At 48.7% G+C, this 19,338-nt stretch overlaps 1 protein-coding gene across 8 annotated transcripts in view; it reads right to left on the bottom strand.

Annotated features, from left to right (window-relative positions):
• The window catches only part of LOC128802372 (ceramide transfer protein-like), a 208,831-nt gene that overhangs the window by 9,943 nt on the left and 179,550 nt on the right, over positions 1-19,338 (bottom strand). For all 8 annotated transcript variants that reach the window (XR_008435390.1, XR_008435387.1, XR_008435391.1 and 5 more), the window contains one exon: positions 4,066-4,161. Coding sequence is in view for 4 of the 8 variants with exons in the window: in XM_053968693.1 (XP_053824668.1) it covers positions 4,066-4,161 (96 nt within the window). In the remaining 4 variants the exon portion in view is untranslated. The remainder of the gene's footprint in view (positions 1-4,065; positions 4,162-19,338) is intronic.

Below are 19,338 nucleotides of genomic sequence, written 5' to 3'. Positions count from 1 at the left end.
CAGAAATGAAGAGAAATTGCCAAAACTGTTGATGTTTTTATTATAATTCCATCAGCTTTGATAAAAATTCAGAAGACTAAAAAATGAATAATTTGCCATGTCAGTGTTCTATGGCAACTACCAATGCAGATATTCTTGAAAGACATTTCACATGGAAATACCAGTATTTTGAAAAATCTCAACTCCAAAAATGAATATTACAGAATATCATCAGTTGGAAGGAACCCACAAGGATCATCGAGTCCAACTCCTGACTCTGCACAAGACAGCCCCAAGAAGCACACCATGTGCCTGAGAGTATCGTCCAAATGCTTCTTGCACTCAGACAGGCTTGGTGCTGTGACCACTTCCCTGAGGAGCCTGTTCCAGTGCCTAACCACCCTCTGAGTGAAGAACCTTTTCCTTATATCCAAGCTACATATCCCCTGACTCAGCTTCATGTCATTCCCTCGGGTCCTATGACTGGTCACCACAGAAAAGAGATCAGTTGCCAGCCTGCCTGCCTGCTTCTGCTCGTGAGGAAGTTGTAGACTGCAATAAGGTCTCCTCTCAATCACCTCTTCTCCAGGCCGAACAAACCAAATGACCTCAGCTACTCCTCATATGGCTTCTGCTCAAGGCCCTTCACCATCTTCATGGCCCTCCTTTGGATGCTCTCCAATAGCTTTATTTGCTTATTATATTGAGGTGCCCAAAACTGCACACAGGACTTGAGGTGAGGCTGCACCAGTGGAGAGCAGAGTGGGACAATCACCTCCCTTGACCGGTTCATGATGCTGAACTTGGTCACCCCAGCACCTGGTTGAGTCTTATGACTGCCAGGGCACACTCCTGACTCATATTCAACTTGCCGTGAACCCAAACGCACAGATCTCTTCCCATGGGGCTGCCCTCCAGCCTCTTGTTCCCTAGTCTGTATGTACATCCAGGGTTGTCCCATTCCAGATGCAGAATCAGTCACTTGCCTTTGTTAAACTTCAAATGATTGACTCCTCCCGATTTAGTGTCATCAGCAAACTTACTTAGTATCTTTTCAAGTCCTGCATCCGAGTCATTTATGAAGATGTTGAAGAGAACTGGCCCTAAAATGAAGCCTTGAGCTTCAAAATGGAGCTTTACTGAAATTCCGAAAGATTACATTAACTGGCTTCCTTGGATCATCTAGGTGGGCTACCTTGTCATAAAAGGAAATGAAGTTTGTCAAACTGGACTTTCCCCTCGTGAAGCCATGCTGGCTGTGATCAGTGATTGCGTTGTCCTTCAGGTGTTTTTCAATAACTCCCAGAATAGTCTTCATAATTTTACCAGGCACTGAAGTGAGACTGGCAGGTCTGTACTTACCAGGGCCATCCCTCTTGTGCTTCTTGAAAATTGGGATAATGTTACCCAGAATCCAGTCAACTGGGACCTCTCCAGATTCCAAGACCATTGAGAAATCATTGAGAGTGGCCTCACAATGACATCAGCCAGCTCTTTGAGCATTTTTGTATGAATCTCATCAGGTCCCATAGACTTATAGGAATCCAGCTGGAGCAGCAAATCCTGCACAGTTTCACTGTTGACTGGGAGTTTGTCATTCTCACAGCTGTGGTCCTCCAGCTCAGGGCTCTGGGGGTCCCAGAGGCCATCATTGGTGTTGACGAGAGAGGTGAAGAAAGCAGTAAATGTCTCTGCTTTGTCTGTGTGCCTGTTTGTGAGGTGACTGAATTCATCAAGCCACAGACCAATGTTATCTCTGATTCTCCTTTTGCTGTTAACATATTAAAAAGCCCTTTTTGCTGTCCTTCACAGTGTTAGCCATCTTGAACCCTAATGGTGCTTTGTCCACACAAATTTTCTCCCTACAGTGGCGAGCAGTACCTCTGTAGTCCTCCCATGTCACCTGACCTTATTTCCAATGTCCATACACCTCATTTTTTTGCTTATCTCCAAAAGATCACTGTTCAGCCAAGCCAGCCTTCTGCCTCATCTGCTTGACTTCCAACATTTGGCAGTTGCCTGCTCCTGTGCCCTTAGGAGGTGGTGTTTAAAAAGTGATGAGCACTGATGGACCCCAGCACCTTCAAAAGCATTTTCCCAGGGAACCTTAGTCACTAGTTCCCTGAACAACCTGAAGTCTGCTCTCCTCATTTGCAGGGTTGAAGCTTTGCTGACACTTTTTCTCCTGTCAACAGATATTTTAAACTTGATTGCTTTGTTGTCACTGTGGTCAAGACGGCCACCAATCTCCCCTCACAAGACCCTCTCTGTTAACAAGCAACAAATCAAGGAGGGCATCTTTCCTAGTCAGCTCCCTTAGCACCTGTACCATGAAGTTGTTATCCAGGTGTTTTAGGGATCTCCTGGACTTGCTTGTACCAGCTGTGTGGTTAACGTCTGGCAAGTTGAAGTCTCCCATAAGGACAAGGGTGGTTGACTTAGAAGTGTCCCTTAGTTCCTTAAAGAATAATTCATCAGTGTCATCATCCTTGCTGGGTAGCCTATAGTAGACCTCCATGCTTTATTTGTTTTTCCCTTGATCCTTACCCCGAGGGTCTCAACTGTGCCACTGCCAACTGTGAGCTCCATACCTTTCAGCCCCTCCGTTACATACAATGCCTATCCCTCCTGAATTAATCTGCCTTATTTATCACTATACACAAGAATGTGGACAAGCACAGTGGAGTAGCCTGCCGAAACCTGCTACCAAATAAGATTTTCATACACTGAATTTCCATGTTGTCCTTTGACACTGGCAAAATGCCAGGCACCCACGAAAGCCGTTCGCTCACTCTCTTTTGCTTTCACCTGGACAGTGGAGAGGGAAAAATAATTAACAAAGGGCTCATGATTTGAGATGAAGATTGGGAGAAAACATTCCCAGGGCAAAACAGGTTCAAATTTAAAAGTCTAAGGTACGTTTATTATTAACAGAGTCAGAGGAGGATAATGAGAAGCAAAATATGCCTTTGAAACACCTTTTGTCCCTCCCATCTCTCCCTCTTTCCCACCAACAGCACAGGGAAACAGGGCATGGGGGTTTTGTTCAGTTCGAGATCTTTTTCTGCTCGCTCAGGTAGAGGAGTCTTTCCCCTGCTATGTCGTGGGGTCCCTCCCACACCACAACCTGCAGTGGAATCTCAGCTCTGGTGCTTGGAGTACCTCCTCCCCCTCTTTTTCCACTGACCTTAGTGCTACCATGGTGTTCTCCCTCACATGTCTTTACTTCCTCCTCTTTTCTGACTAGAAGAAAAACTGCTGCATGCAGGTATTACTGCCAATAAGTTCCACCAATTCAAAGATTATTGCAGGATCCCGCAGGTTCCACATCTTGTTCACCATGTTTCCACTGCCAGCAAGCGGCCCCACTTCCACCTAGTGGGCAGTGGCGGCTGCTGCGGTGCTGGCGCTATTTAACTCCTCTCTTCATGCAGGACGCCAGAAAGGAGAAGCCACCGCTGCTGCCCCTGCCCTTCTGCCCACAGTACGGCTGGCTAGGGGGGGCCAGGCAGGCAAGGCTCGCCGCGGGCCTCACTGAGATGGTGGTGGCTGCAATGCATTGCCACGTGCTGTACCAGGATGGCCCTGGCAGCAGTACCTTGCCACCCCTGGAAAAAACTACACACTGTTTTGATTTTCTTCTTAAATACGTCATCACAGAGGCGTTACCAACCTCTCTAATTGGGCCAGCAGCATGTCCATCTTCAGAATCATCAGAGATTGGCTCTGTCAGACATGATGGAAGCTTCTAGAAGCTTCTCACAGAAGCCACTTCTGTAGCCCTCTCCCACTACCAAAAACCAGGCTGTGCCAAATCAGTACAGCACACCATGTTGATAGGAAGTTTTAAGTAGAAGAAAATGAGAAAGGAATCTGTAAAGAAAAAGCTATTGCAAGTGCTGCATAAGATTTTGCTGATTAGAAGCTGCTGCTTGTATGGTCTCCAGTCCTAACTTAAACAATGCTATTCTCAGAGAGGAATTTTAATAGCATAACTTGCTCAGTAATAGTATTCAAAGAGAATAAAAATATCTGTCTTCACAGCATATCATCTTATATCAATTAAGCAAAACAACAAATGCTTACCTTCATTTCTCCTTCTTCTACCACTAGCTGCCAATTGGCATCTCCTCCTACATCTTGCAAGGAATATGTCATATGGTTTTGTACCATCTCTTCCACCTTTAAAGGAAAAATTACACATTATTAAGTAATTCCTTTCATCTTCTTGTGCAGGTGACTGTATAGTATTGGAAGCCATAAGTCAATACTTCAAATCCTGTGCAGGAGCTGAACTTGGACAATAGAGCCTTCTATTACAGGTTAAGATCAAGCAGGTACTTGTGGCCTTCAGAAACAAAAGCCAAAATCTTGATTCCACTTCCAATTTCATTCTTTATGGGTTCTTCCCTATCCTTCCTTTGTACCTTTAAACTGTCAAAACTCACTATTCCTACCCAAGACAGTTCTATTTCAGCATGTAGGAAATTACTTCCAGTACCTCCAAATAAAATTACAGTGCACTGTAGGACTTGAAAGACAATATTCACTGAAGAGCATTTAAAAAGATGAAGGGGAGGGAGGGGGGAGAAGAGACAGACAAACGAGCTCTAAAAAAGTAAATGCATATCAAAAGTTATATTGAAACAGCAGTGAGGGAAACAGACATGAGAAAATCATGCCTATTCTGTTTCTTTGGCATCTTTGCACAGTTGCCAACTAGAAAAACAGAACAGAAATGCGTACATTCAAAAATATTATGATGATGCAGAGGTCCACTATTTTAAAATACTCATTCAAGAATACCTAGCTAGACAGTTGCATGTTTTTCTTAAAGGCCAAATACTTAATACATTTTTATCAAGCTATGTGAATACATTTTTTTTGTTCCAAATAATGTGCATGAAAATAGGGGGTGGGACAGGAAACACATTTTTATGTTAAATCTACGGTCTTGTTATGTTTCTTTGGTGTCTGTCCGTCCATTTACAAATCCTATTCGCCCCCAAATAAAAACAGAGACAAAAAGCTAAATTATCCATTGCTGTGTAATGTATACAAGTGCTGAAAACAATTCAGTATTTTTTTTTGCCTAAGAGGTAGGTGACAACTAAAACTCATCACCTCAAATAAGTCCATGTAATTGACACTATTTTCCTGAATCAGTAGAAATTTTCTTTTAAGAGGAATTGCATTGCAAGCTGTCATGGTTTGACACTGGCGCAATGCCAGCACCCCTACGAAAATACACCTCTCTAAATAAATGCTGTGAGATATTATCAGGAACAGAGCAGAGCAGGCTTAAGCTTGATAACAAATAAAAACTTTATTAAACTACTACTACTGTACAAGTCACACACATTAAATTTAGGATGAAGACCCTCCAAAACACTCCTCCTCCCACCCAATTTCTAAAACAACTACAGTGAGACATCACCTGGGATTTCTGATCAAGTTGACACCCTTCAGATAATCAATACTCTGTCTATTAAGGGAGAGAGGAGTCTCTCTTGCGCCATAGACCCCCCAGGAAACACAGCTGCCACTTCCTGTGTTTCCATGTCACACGTGGCAACCGCCTGGAGAAAATCTGCCAGTGTGACACTCTCCGTTCCATGTCACAGTTCTCTCACCACTGTGCATGGACAGACTGCCCATAGGGCTCCTTTAAGGATGCTTTGCCACGGACTAAAAGAGACAACAGTTCAGCTTCTCATCTTGGGACTACAGTCCCCCCCATTTTCCCCTGGGGCTAAGGGTTTAAGAACAGAGATCATCTTCTTCCTGAAGACAGGGGGCATCACCATTCCCTCCTCAGCTTTTTTTTGTTCTTGCTATTCCTGTGCTGGTGGTTGATGAAGCAGGTCTCCTTGGTTCACCACTGCATCCCCCTAAAATGTAGTCTCTATTGCAGGAGAATTTAGTTTAGTCTATGGCTAATAAGAAAAGTCTAGCCAAAAGCTACTCTATCATCTCCTCCCACCTAAAAATTTCTTCTTCTAACATCTCAGGTTCCGGACTGTCTCTCTTCTACTATAAATTGAGGAGGAGTAATATTTTACAAAGCCTTCATTTCCCAGAAAGGGTTAAAAGTTCAGACTCCCCAGACGGCTGAAATCTCGGCCCAGAACTCCCAACTCCCATACTGGGCATCTTCTCCCCCCCACCCCCCCCCTTCTCCTTCTCCTCTGCCAGCAAATTTCCAGGTGCTGTCACGCTCTCGGTCTCTTTCCCTTTGGGAGGGGGAGGGAACAAAGGCATTTCTGCTTCTCTCCACCCTTCCGTCCACAGGAGCTGGCTCGGTTCCAGACTTTCAGCCCCCTCAGCCTACCTTCACTAGGCCGCGTGGCTTCCCCTCCCCCATCCAGCCCATGGCTGGGGGGGGGAGAGTCTGCACTCTCTGACGACCGGAACCAAAGAGACAGTTCCCCTGGGAGTTCTTGCTTTTAACCCCCTGTGTTCTCAGAGGCGTGTCGATACCTTCAGTGGTCACTCTAGGTGCCAATATCCAAACCTGACCACTGATTGGTTTGACCCAACTTCCTGAAAAAATTCACTTCTATGTCAAACCACGACACAAGCAAAGGTTAGTCATTTGACCAACATACGGATTAGTCTAAGATTTGTATAATCACAAGATTAACAGCCTGAACCTATGGGTGGTTTTTGTACAACTTGAAGGAAAAAAGTAATTGAATCAATTCAAAATTCTTAAAAATACAACATAAAAATAAAATCCTTTCAACAGAAATGCTCCTTTATCTTATTTTAACTATAGAATTCTCTACAGAAACCAAATTATCAGTTCAGTTTTGGGGGTTTTCTTTGTTTTCTTTAAGTTTTTTTAGTTAAAATGAAGTATAAACACCCACAAGATTCATGTTTCTGCTTTTAGACAGGCTATCTTTTCCTGCCACTTACTAACAGGTTTCCTACCAAATATTCTTCTAATTATTCTTTTTTCCATGGAAACAATGACACAGTACAAGCCAAGCCAAGTAAGAATGTGAGCTATTTAAATATTCAATTTTCTAGCTCTAGGTCACACTTCTTTCAGAAAGGAATCCTCCCTATGCTCCTGCAACTTTACCTGCAACATATTCAGGGTCCCTATCTGCTCCCCTGGCTTCTAATCTATTAGGGACAAAGCCAGCTTGTATGTGATTGTTTTTTATTTTGCTGCTTTTTGCTTTATGCCAAATGCAGAGGGAGGAGGAGAATAGGAAAGAAAGAAGAGAATGAAGCATTGACAGGAGTATCAGAGAATTAGAGAATACCTGAGTTGGAAGGGACCCATAAGGATCACAGCGTCCAACCCCTAGCCTTGCACAGGAATACCCCAAGAATCATACAATGTGCCTAACTACAATCTAAACAGTTTAAGGCCTTTGGAATTGTTCAGCATTTACCCCCTGACTTCCTCTGAGAACTTCAAAGGCATCTTTAGTTTGTTTCTCTCCCTCTCTTCTCCCAGTAAAGTTTCATTCCTGCTAATACATCCTTCAGACAGCTTCCCCTTAGGTTTGGGAAAGGAGAGGTCTTACCACTGCAGCTTTCAGAGGAAAGACAATGTTGTTTTTCACTAACAAGCAATTATTTCAATTTGACCAAGTAATTGCAGTGCCTTCAACCGCCTTGTGCATACTCTGTCAAAACTGTGATCTACTGTTACAGTGCGCTCGGGCTATGCTATTCCCCCTTTCAGGGACCCCTGTGACTGGAATCAGATAAACAGGGTCCCTTCCTTCCTGCTCCCCAGGGGTTGGCAGAGAACCAGAAAGCCCTCCCTGTCCAGAGCCTAGATAAGGCCATGACACTTCCTGTTCGCTCTCTCTTTTCCCCTCCATCTCATGGATTAAACAAGCTTGGAGAACCACATTGGGAATTGGAGCCTCTTTTGTACCTGTGCCCATCTCCTGACGTGCCTTCCCTCAAGGCTATGTATATCTGGGCTGGCCTGGTGATTCGGGGGCTGAGAGGGTAGGTTCGTCAGTTGGCCCCCAACGTGGGTTTGCTAAAAGCCCACACAAGAGCTGGAACCCTTATTTTAGGGGTCTCAAAAGCTCTTTGGGAAAGTCAACTACCCTGTTCACAATCAGCTGCTTTTGAGTGGCTTTCAGGGACAGGGATAGGTCGGGACCTCGCCTGAGCGCCCCAGGCGAGACAGCTGGAGCTGGGACCCCAGACCCTTCCACGCACGACCCCAAGGTTTCACAGGATTGGTAAGAACCCCTTTGTTTCGCGTTTCCCGGGTACGCGCCTAGCTGGGAGAGGGTTACCATAGTGACCGTAGGACGCTGCGAGCACGGGTAAGCTAGGACCCAGCGCAAGAAGCTTGGAATGGGCGGGCTTGTGTAAAGAGCCCGCGTTCCCAGGGTGGGGAAGCCACGGGAGGGGTATCTAACCCTGGGAGGGCGGCGGGAAAACCCCCGTGCCCCAGGGGAGCCGAGAAAAAGAGCAGGAGCCACCCCGGCAGCCCCCCCCCCTCCATTTCCCGTGCTTTGCGAGTGGGTAATTCAAATTTCGTGCTGTGCTAAGTCTCTGGTGGTGGATAAGTGCACCGATAAGAGAAAAAAAATGGGTGCAGAATTATCGGTGGACCAAAAGAGCACACTAAAACACCTTAACAATATTTTAACCAATGTTACATTCCCAAATAAGCTTCTACTGCGTTTTGTGTGCTGGCTAACAAAGGAAATACCAAATTTTACTGTGCAAGAAATGAATTCACTCTCATTTTGGGACCAAATTGGACAGATATTAACTTTAAAAGTCGAAAATGCTGAACATAAAATTTCTCTATTTATTCCAATATTTTTACAAGCTCGAAAACAGATTTCAGAAGCAGAAAAAAGCATACAGACAGAGACTAACAGTCCGACTAACCCTTTTTCTCATCCCGAAGTACCCCCCCAATACTCTAGCTCTGATATCGCTTTACCCACCCTCTATCCCCCTACAACACCTGTTTCTTCTCAAGAATATAGTCCGGACTTCTGCAAAAGTCAAAGGCTCTCTTCCCAGAGCCCTGGGGATGTGGCAGGATCTCACAAATACACGCGGCAGCATAATGGCGGCGGCCACGTGCTTTTGCCTTCTCCCCACAGTCCCTTCCTCGCCCCAACCACCCATCCCTCCCCCAACCCTTTCTGGCCTCCGGCAGCACCGCCCCACCCTCCTTATCAACGCCTCCCTCCGAGTTGCCACGGGAACGGGGCAGGGGCCGGCCCCTCCACAGCTCCCAGCCCGGATGGAGGGGGGAGGCAGGGAAGCCCACCCCACAGCACCGGCGGGGCGGGGGTTTCCCCGGCGGCCCGGGGGAGGGGGGGCGACCTACTTCTCACCGGGACCCAAGGGAGGGGGGGGAACCCCTGCCTCTATGGACAGTGGAAAAGCAGCAGAAATTCCTGCAATTCAGGGAAATGATGATGAATTCATACCATCTGTAGCACCTGTTGTATACCTAGGCAGGAGAATGGGTACCAGAGCTTATCAACCAATACCATATAGGGACAAAACAGAGATCTGCAAAATACAGAGAGAATTTGGGAGATCAAGCGAGATTTTCAAAGGGATGATATGGGCAACTTATAATTCAAATGAGATGGTACCGAAGGATATTACAGATCTTTTTAAATGTTTACTAAGCCCTTCTGCATATGAGATGTGGGAAAACAGATGGAAGTTGGCTCTAACAGCAGTTTTAAAGGAGATACAACAAACGCCCAGTGAGGCCAACGATAATGAGGGTAACCCTATTACAATAGTTCATCTGTGCGGCACAGGTGACTGGCACTGTCCAGAAAACCAAACCCGAGTGCTATCTAAGTCGGTTTTAGATAAGATCTGTAATGCTGCAGAAAAAACGTTTTATCAATTACCAATAACTGAGGCTAAGGGCAGCTATACTGACATTAAGCAGTTCCCTTCAGAGAGTTTTTTACAGTTTGTGGATCGCTTGAGAACACAAGTTGAAAGAGAGGTGCAAGACCCTATGATACAGACCGAGCTGCTTAAAGAGATGGCTCAGAGGAATGTGAATGAGACCTGCTGCAGAATTATCCTCAGCCTTCCTTTTGACCCATCACCTAGTCTTGCTCAGATGATCGACGCGTGTACCAGAAAAGCAGAGCTGTTTGATACCCCTGACAGAAATACAACATCTGCACAACTACAGCCTGCTGCCATGGCCATACCAGGTCTAAGGAGGCAACCAATGTCATCAGACCAGCTGCAGAGCATCATCTGCCTCCATTGCAAGAAACCAGGACACTTGGCTAGAAACTGTCCTCGAAACCAGAACCAGAGAAAGTTCAACAAACAAAAAAACTGAGTGTACAGCGCGTGCCCGCTGCTAATACAACTACACGCAAAGATATAAATATAGTGGGACCCACACGGGAAAATGCCTCTCTCTTAACAAATAAGGGGGAGGACAGGACTCATGGTGGGGGGGGGGGCAGAAAAATAGAAATGTCAAATGTAGAACTTACAAGGCTTGGCAGCCGCTAGGCCGACCTCACCTAGTGACTACCAAAGGGTTTCATTTCAGATCCACTGATTGGGAAGTCATTATAGTGGACCTGTCAAACAGCTCACAGGACCTGAAGGTGTACCAAATGGAACCGGACAGTGAGTATTTTGTTGTTGCATCCTGGAGTTTGGGTTTAGATTAGGGTTTTTAATTTATGTTAAAATAAGTCAAGTGCTGTAATCCTGCATTTCCCCCTTGTTGTTCCCCCCCGCGGTTTCTGGCCCCATGTTGCCTGTTGCCGGACCTTACCCCTGTGCCGCTCCTGTAACCACCCTGCCGTCCAGCCCCGGGAAACCCCGTGCTGGCCGCCCCGAGCCACACGATCCCGCTCAGCCCGCTCTGGCTCGGTGCCCGCCCCTGCGGGGTTCTCTGGTTGGTCGCTGTTGCTGGCGTCACCGCCACGGCAGCCGCCCCTATTGGGCGGCAGGCCGTGGATCCTCTCGCCCCGCCCCTCCATAAAGCCCTATCCCGCCGGCACGCAGGCGCCATTTTCTCCCATGCGAGTGCCGGGAGCGGTCGCGTCTTTCCATCGAACCACGCCATGCGTGACCAATAAACCGTTCCTGCCAAGCACGGAGTAAATGGACAAATTCCTTTCCTCTTTACCAGATCCCTAGCGCACGGCAACAGAGGCTGGCCAGCCCACGCGCCCGAGACACGGAGCCGTGTCCGGGAACCCGCGGCAGCAAACCCCGGCAGCACGTGGAAGCTACGCCACAGCCGGGCTCCCAAGAGCCGCGTGCAGCCGGGGAGAGGAAAAACCCACGCTGCAATTGGCGCCCAACGTGGGGCCGAGGCCAGCGCTGAGCTGATCGCGTGGACGGAGGTTCACCGCGGAGCTTCAGGAACAGCGCCGGGAGCCGCCGCCGCCGCCCAGGGGCCGCGCCGCAGCCAAGGGGGGAGCGCCGCCGCCAAGCCAGAGCGGGCAGCGATCCGCGCCAGACCACAGCTCCGTGCCGGATGGAAACCGAGAGCAGGGGCTCTCCAAAGTACGTCAGTGAAGTCTCCGTCGCCCACGGGGGACCAGACAGTGTGTCCTGCGTGGAGCAGGAAGTGCAAACTTTCGCAGCCAGGAGGGCAGAAGAAAGAACACTTCCCGGGACTCCCGGACCCTGGTGGCAGCTTTGCTTTGCAGAGACTTCAGTCTGGTAAGTATTAGTCGTGGAAACGTGTCCAGCTAATATGGGGAGGGCTGGCCGTGTTCCCGAGGTTGGGACGTGCGGCACGCAGCACGAACGGCAGCCGCTGGAGTCGCCTGCGTTTTTTTGCTTTTTTTTCTCCTTTTTACTGCCCCAGGGGTGAGGTGGTTTGGGTGGAAGAAGCATGGGGACCGTGCTATCTGCCCAACAAAAGGAATTTTATTCCCAAGTTAAAGAAATCCTTTTGGTGAAGGGCCCCTACCCAAAAAATTTAGTTAAGAAATTTGTCCGGTGGTTGTTCTTTGCTTTCCCCCGTCTCTCTACCGAGGACGCGCGCAAAACAGAATTTTGGGAGCAAGTGGGAAAAAGGCTAGCAGAGGGGATCGGTAGGGATCCCTCCATAGATGACTGCTTCCCTAAATTCCATTTGTTGATCACAGATGTGGTAAAATCAGACCCCGCGCGAAACTCGGTTGGGGAAAGGAAAGAACCATCCGGAAAATCTGTTACTCCCCCTGAATCTGTTTCCCCATCCCCTTCTCCTACCCCTTCTTCCCCTAACCTGGGTGGGCGGAGGGGGGGCACCCCGTCGATCTGAGACGCAGGGCAGCTCCACAAATGTGGACCGTGCTCCTGGCTCCCCCAAGCCACCCCGGCGTCCCCGCCTTAGCGAGATCGGTCGATTCGCTGAGGCCACGACCCTAAACCCCTTTTCCAATCCCTTTTTCCCAGTTGAAAATCCCAGTTTCGGCGCTGCCCCGCGCAGTTCTGTTTCTTTAAACCCCTTTCTTTGTTCCTCTGAGGAGGCCGAGGCCACGTGGTTGATCCCTTTGTCTTCCCAAGATGGAGGGCAGCCACATGGCAGGGTCTCTTCTTCCCACAACCCCTTTCTGTTCTTTGTTCCTGGTGTCCCCGCCTTTGACCCAACCCCAACCTACCTCCCTGTGGGTGTGGGCGCCGCCCCCTCGGGAGGTCAGGTTACTTCCTCACCCATTGTTCTCCCTCAAGTGGGTGTTCCCTCGAGTCCTTTGCATGTCGTCCCTGCTGAGTCATCGACTCCGCCCTCCTCCACCGGGGAGAGCTCTGCCATCTCCACCCCGCTGCCTGAGGGAGGCAGCCCCCGTCCTGTTGCCCGTACCCCGTCCCCATCTTCCCATGGGTCCCGGAGATCCGGGCGGGAGGGAAGAGGGGGGAGGGAGGAGCGGGAACCCCTATCCCCATCTTCCCATGGGCCCTGGAGAGCCGGGCGGGAGGGAAGAGGAGAGGGGGGGGGACGGGAACCCCTACCTCCAAGTTCCCATGGGCCCCAGACGTCTGGGCGGGAGGGAAAAGGAGAGGGGGGGGAATCGGAGCCCCTGCCTCCACATTCCCATGGATCCCGGAGACCCGGGAGGGAGGTAAGCAGGGGGATGTGGGTCTCTGAGCATTTTCCGGATTCCGTGGAACGGGTCGAGCCGACAGATGAGAGGCAGGTAGAGGGATTGGAGGTTCAGGACAAGTTTGTCCTGGAAGCGGCATCCATGAACACTGCTGCCTTGGATGCCGTGCCTCCAAAGAACGCTGGTCCGAAGCAGCCTCCAGCAAGACGCCAGTGCTTCCACTGCAATCAGAGAGGACATTTTGTGGTTCAATGTCCGTTTCTGGGCAGGGCACCGCCAGGGACAGTGGGAGGGGGGAGAGGGGGGGAGGGAGATCCCATTCCCCCAAAAAACTGAAGAAACAACGCACACCTGCCTCGCGTGAAGATAAAAGTAAGGCAGGCCACAGCACCTTAAGGGGAGCTGTGAGTTATCAAGTAACTGTGCAGGTGGTAGTTCAGAACATCAGGGTGCCTTTGAGCGTGGCAGATGACCCCACCAATCGAGGGGTTGCATCAAACCGCAGGTGATGCAAAAGAAAAAGGACCCTACAATCTCCTTAAAAAATGTTTTTCCCCAAAGCCCCAGTCTGTGTGTGTCCCAAATCCCCATGTTTTTAATAAAGTTGCCTCCCAGTTTCCCTATCCCTAAACACCCTGAAAAGAACCAACCCCAGCACCATCTTCAGGCCCTCTCCACCTGCGTAGCTGTCACTGCAGTTGCAGCAGCAGAAGAAGCTGGGAGAAGAGGCCACCGCTTGAGAGACTGAATCAACACCACTGCTTTCTTTTTATATTTTATTAAGCAGGGAGATGTTGCATCCCGGAATTTGGGTTTAGATTAGGGTTTTTAATTTATGTTAAAATAAGTCAAGTGCTGTAATCCCGCGTTTCCCCGCGTTGTTCCCCCCCGCGGTTTCTGGCCCCATGTTGCCTGTTGCCGGACCTTACCCCTGTGCCGCTCCTGTAACCACCCTGCCGTCCGGCCCCGGGAAACCCCGTGCTGGCCGCCCCGAGCCACACGATCCCGCTCAGCCCGCTCTGGCTCGGTGCCCGCCCCTGCGGGGTTCTCTGGTTGGTCGCTGTTGCTGGCGTCACCACCACGGCAGCCGCCCCTATTGGGCGGCAGGCCGTGGATCCTCTCGCCCCGCCCCTCTTTAAAGCCCTATCCCGCCGGCACACAGGCGCCATTTGCTCCCATGCGAGTGCCGGGAGCGGTCGCGTCTTTCCATCGAACCGTGCCACGTGACCAATAAACCGTTCCTGCCAAGCACGGAGTAAATGGACAAATTCCTTCCTCTTTGCCGGGTCCCTAGCGTACGGTAACAGAGACTGGCCTGCCCACGCGCCCGAGACACGGAGCCGTGTCCGGGAACCCGCGGCAGCAAACCCCGGCAGCACGTGGAAGCTACGCCACAGCCGGGCTCCCAAGAGCCGCGTGCAGCCGGGGAGAGCAAAAACCCACGCCGCATTTTGTCATTAGAGATACAGCACACACACCTTCAGAGATTGAGGTAGCTCCCATGACGACTAAGGAAAAGATATCAAGCCTTATGCTGTTGGCACGCTGCTCGCACCCACCATTTTACCTAGAAAAGGGGCAAATTCTGGCCCAAGCCATTCCCATCCCAGTAGAAATAACAGTAGAAGGAAAATCACCAGAAGTCTACTGGGCAGAGGTCGTGGGAGAGGTTAAACCCTCAATGGCATGCAACCCAGCCCATGGGTCAGAGCACCTTCATATGGAAGGGGTTCTGGACACAGGCACAGACATCACAGTAATACCTAAGAGCATGTGGCCATCACATTGGGAGTTGTAACCTGTGGCAGGCAAACTTCAGGGCATAGGAGGAACCACATTGCCAAAGATTTCAAAAAATGTTGTGCAAATTGAGGGACCGGATGGGAAATTGGCAAGTGTTCGTCCATTTGTTGCAGACTATAAGGCCCCTCTGTGGGGGAGGGACACTATGTCACAGTGGGGAGTCGGGTTGGTCATTCCTAAGACACCCCAGGATTTTTGGAAATAGCCACTGTGGTGCGCCCTGCCCACAAGTTAAAGTGGTTGGATAACACCCCAAGGTGGGTAGCACAGTGGCCTTTGAGTATCGAGAAACTCGAGGCGCTTGAGAAACTTGTGGAAGAGCAATTGGCTCAAGGACACATTCAAGAGACAAATAGCCCTTGGAATTTCCCAGTCTTTGTAATAAAGAAACCTGGGAAAGACAAGTGGAGATTGCTACACGATCTCCGAGAAATAAACAAACTTATAGAGGACATGGGTCCACTCCAACCAGGGATGCCTAGTCCAACAATGCTCCCTCGAGATTGGCAATTGGCTGTCCTAGATATCAAGGAGTGTTTCTTCCAAATTCCACTGCACCCTGAAGATGCCACGAGGTTTGCATTCTCGGTTCCCACCATCAATCGAGAAGCCCCAATGAAACGCTATCACTGGAAAGTTTTGCCCCAAGGTCTAAAATCTAGTCCTTTCATATGCCAACAGTACGTAGCCTCACTACTGTCTCCAGTACGCGCAGAGAGAAAGGACGCCATCATCCTTCACTATATGGATGATGTGCTTGTGTGTGCCCCCAATGACTCTATACTCCAACACACGCTTGACGTAGTGGTTCAGATTTTAACCTCTGCTAGATTTCAATTGCAGAACGACAAAGTTCAAAGGATGCCACCTCAGAAATACCTGGGTCTGGAGATCGCTGCAAGGACTATTATCCCGCAGAAATTGGAGATCAATTGCAACCCCAGAACACTAGTGGACCTCCACTCTTTGTGTGGGTCTTTGAATTGGGTAAGGCCCTGGCTAGGCCTCACTAACGAGGACCTAGACCCTCTCTTCAATTTATTGAATGGGGAGAAGGAGCTGGCCTCCCCCAGGGAACTGACCCCACAGACAAAGACAGCAATCGAAAAGGTACAGAAGGCCTTGTCAGAGAGGCAGGCACATCAGTGTGACCCAAACATGCCTTTCCAATTCATTGTTCTAGGAAAGTGGCCACATTTGCATGGATTGATTTTCCAATGGATCGAGGTGCAGAAGGATCCACTCTTGATCATAGAGTGGGTTTTCGTCTTGAACCAAAGATCCAAGACCATCACTGAGCCACAAGAGCTGATAGCAAAGCTGATTCGGAAGGCCAGGGTGAGATTGTGCGAATTAGCAGGGTGTGACTTTACATGTATTCACCTCCCAGTCAGGCTTTCTGAGGAGGGAGGGAACTCTTCTGAGAAACTGACCAAAGGGAGGTTTGAGCATTTGCTCCAGAGCAGCGCCATTCTCCAATTATCTCTGGACAACTACAGGGGACAAATATCAGTCCATTGCCCCATCTCACAAGTTGTTCAACAAGGAATTCCACCTTATTCCTCGAGAGAAAAGGAGTTGAAGACCACTCAATGCTCTCACAGTGTTCATGGATGCATCTGGGACTTCCCACAAGTCGGTGATGACTTGGAGAAATCCACAGACTCAGCATTGGGAAGCTGATGGCGAGTTTGTGGAGGGATCCCCCCAGGTGGCTGAACTGGCTGCAGTGGTAAGAGCTTTTGAGAGGTTCTCTGAGCCAATCAACTTGGTGACAGACTCTGCCTATGTGGCAGGAGTAGTGTCCAGGGTGGAGCAGGTCGTGCTCAAAGAAACAGAGAATGAACATCTCTTCAGACTGCTCTCAAGGCTGATTTATTTAATCTCTCACCGAGAGCATCCATTCTTTGTGATGCATGTGAGGTCACACACTGATTTGCCAGGTGAGATTGCAGAGGGGAATCGCAAAGCAGACTCCCTTGCTGCTCCAGTCGAAAAAGCACGTCTCCCTGACGTCTTCCAACAGGCAAGGCTGAGTCACCAGCATTACCATCAGAATGTGCCAGGTCTGATCCGACAGTTCCAGCTAACACGGAGTCAGGCTTGAGCCATTGTGGCCAACTGTCCCAGTTGCCAGCTCCAGGCCATGCCATCGATGGGCATGCGGGTAAACCCCCGGGGCCTTGGCAGCTGTAAGGCGTGGCAGACAGACATCACACACATTCAAAGTTTTGGTCGCCTTGAATGCGTTCATGTAAGCGTGGACACCTTCGCAGGTGCAGTGTATGCCTCTGCTCATATAGGACAAAAGGCTGCACATGCCAAACAGCACCTAGTGCAGGCATTTTCAGTATTGGGGGTTCCAAAAACGATTAAAATGGATAATGGCCCAGCGTATGCATCCAAGGAGTTTCTGGAATTTCTCCAGCAGTGGGGAGTGGAACATAAGACTGGCATCACCCACTCCCCCACAGGTCAAGCCGTGGTCGAGCATGCACACCAGACGCTCACACAGGTATTGAAAAGACAGAGCAGTTCAGCTCCGTGGATGTCTCCATGGGAGAAGCTCTGCAAAGCCATGTTTACCATCAATTTTCTGAACTGTTCATTTGAAAATATGAGTCCACCAGTTGTACATCACTTTAACAGTGTCAATCAGTTCAAACTGTCTCAGCATCCACCGGTCTTGATTAGGGATCCAGAAACTTGGGAAACCAAGGGTCCCTATGCTCTCGTGACCTGGGGTCGTGGCTACGCGTGTGTAGCTACCCCCTCAGGCCCTCGGTGGATTCCCCAGAAGTGGGTGAAACTTTCTGTCCCCAAGAATCCAGGTCAGACAGAAGGGGATGAGAAGCAAGTAGCTGATGCTTCAAAGAGAAGACACCGCCGAATGGAAGAAGGAGACTTTTCCTAAGTGTGAATTCCTTCCGGCAGAAACAGAGACTTTAACATGTTCTCAAAATGTTTGTTTTTCCCTTCTAAAGAAAACCTACCTCCCACTCAACCCTGTGATGAACCCCATCCAAGTTGTCATCTTGCTAATTGGTTCAGAGAACTGTTCAAAGGCTGGGGATTCACGGGGTGGTGGACATCTGTTGTTAGATCAATTTTGTTACTTCTTGTTATTCTGTTCCTTGTAACCTTGGCGTTCAGGATCCTGCGTTGTTGTAGATGTCGGCGAACCCAATGGGAAGAATGATGATGTCTAACTCCATTTCAGAAGGCTGAATGATTTCTTTATTATAATTATGTTATAAGACATTAATATGCTATATAAAAGAGGATACTAAATACTGCATGCTACTTTCTCTAACTATCATATCTCACTAACTCACAACTCGTGACCCTGTTCGCCAGAGTCCAGACACAGGTGGATCCGATTGGCCATCAGGCCCAAACAATCCACCATGGTCCAACCAAGCGCTCACTCCGGGTAAACAATTCTCCAAACACATTCCACAAGAGAAAAGCCAGGAGCAGAAATAGAAATTGTTTTCTCTTTCATTTCTCTCTGTGCACCTCAGTAGAAAATCCTGAGAGAGAGAGAAATGTGCTTGCCACGTATCACCCTTTTAGTATAAATTTAAAAAAATAAAATAAAAAAACTGCATCTGCAATTCTTCTGCAGAGTCCTGCAAAAGAGAGCAAACACATCTCAAGAGGTCCCCTTATCAATTTGCTAGTTATCAATCAAAAGCCAAATCAAATGCTTATGTGAAATGTTCAAAGAGATCCTTTACCTGCAAACCATCTATCAAATCTCTAAAACAAAACTTACAACATAAAAACCCAAACAACAATTAAAAGAATGCTCAAATTTCAAAGCCCAAACAACTGATTCTCAGGAGAAGGTGTCCACTGATTGGAAACGTTGATCTTGACATCCTCAAAAGTCCTTCTCAATGCTGAAACAGAGAACTGCTGAATCCTAAAACAAAACAACTGAAGAAAGTCCAAACAACAATTAAAAACCCATAAACAAAAACCAAATGTGACATCATATAATTATCTAATACCAAAACACTGAATGTCATCCCAGAGACTGCAACAACTGATAAAACCAACTCTGGGCTGATCGTCAACCATGCAAACATACCTTTCTTGTGCAAAAAACCATCACCAAATTAAAAAAAAAAAGAAAAAAATCTCTGAAATTCCATGGCCAAAACTCTTAAATCAACCACTTTTTTTCTTGTTTTTTGTCTTTTCAACCACCTCTATTTAATTAATCTTAAATCTAATTTTTTTTTTTTTTTTTAATCTCGTTATCAGAATGCCCAGCAACTAGCAGGCTTTAAAACCCTGCGCAGCTGGCGGCCCCGGTCCATGCGGGCGGAGCCAAGATCCCAAACCCGGCCGTGGAGGGCACACACGGGGCCCTCCGGCCGGGGGGCTGGACCAATCGGTCTCAGCCCGACCGGCGGGGCGGGATCTTCATCTTCACAGCCCGCCCCCACCACGCGGCCAGTGTCACGGCAAGTCTTCTAGCATTGTGTTCATCCCA

This window comes from Vidua chalybeata, chromosome W (genome assembly GCF_026979565.1).
Source record: "Vidua chalybeata isolate OUT-0048 chromosome W, bVidCha1 merged haplotype, whole genome shotgun sequence".
In the NCBI taxonomy this organism is placed as follows: Eukaryota; Metazoa; Chordata; class Aves; order Passeriformes; family Viduidae; genus Vidua; species Vidua chalybeata.
Note: the sequence above shows the minus strand (reverse complement) of the source record. Positions and strands in the feature narration are given on the sequence as shown.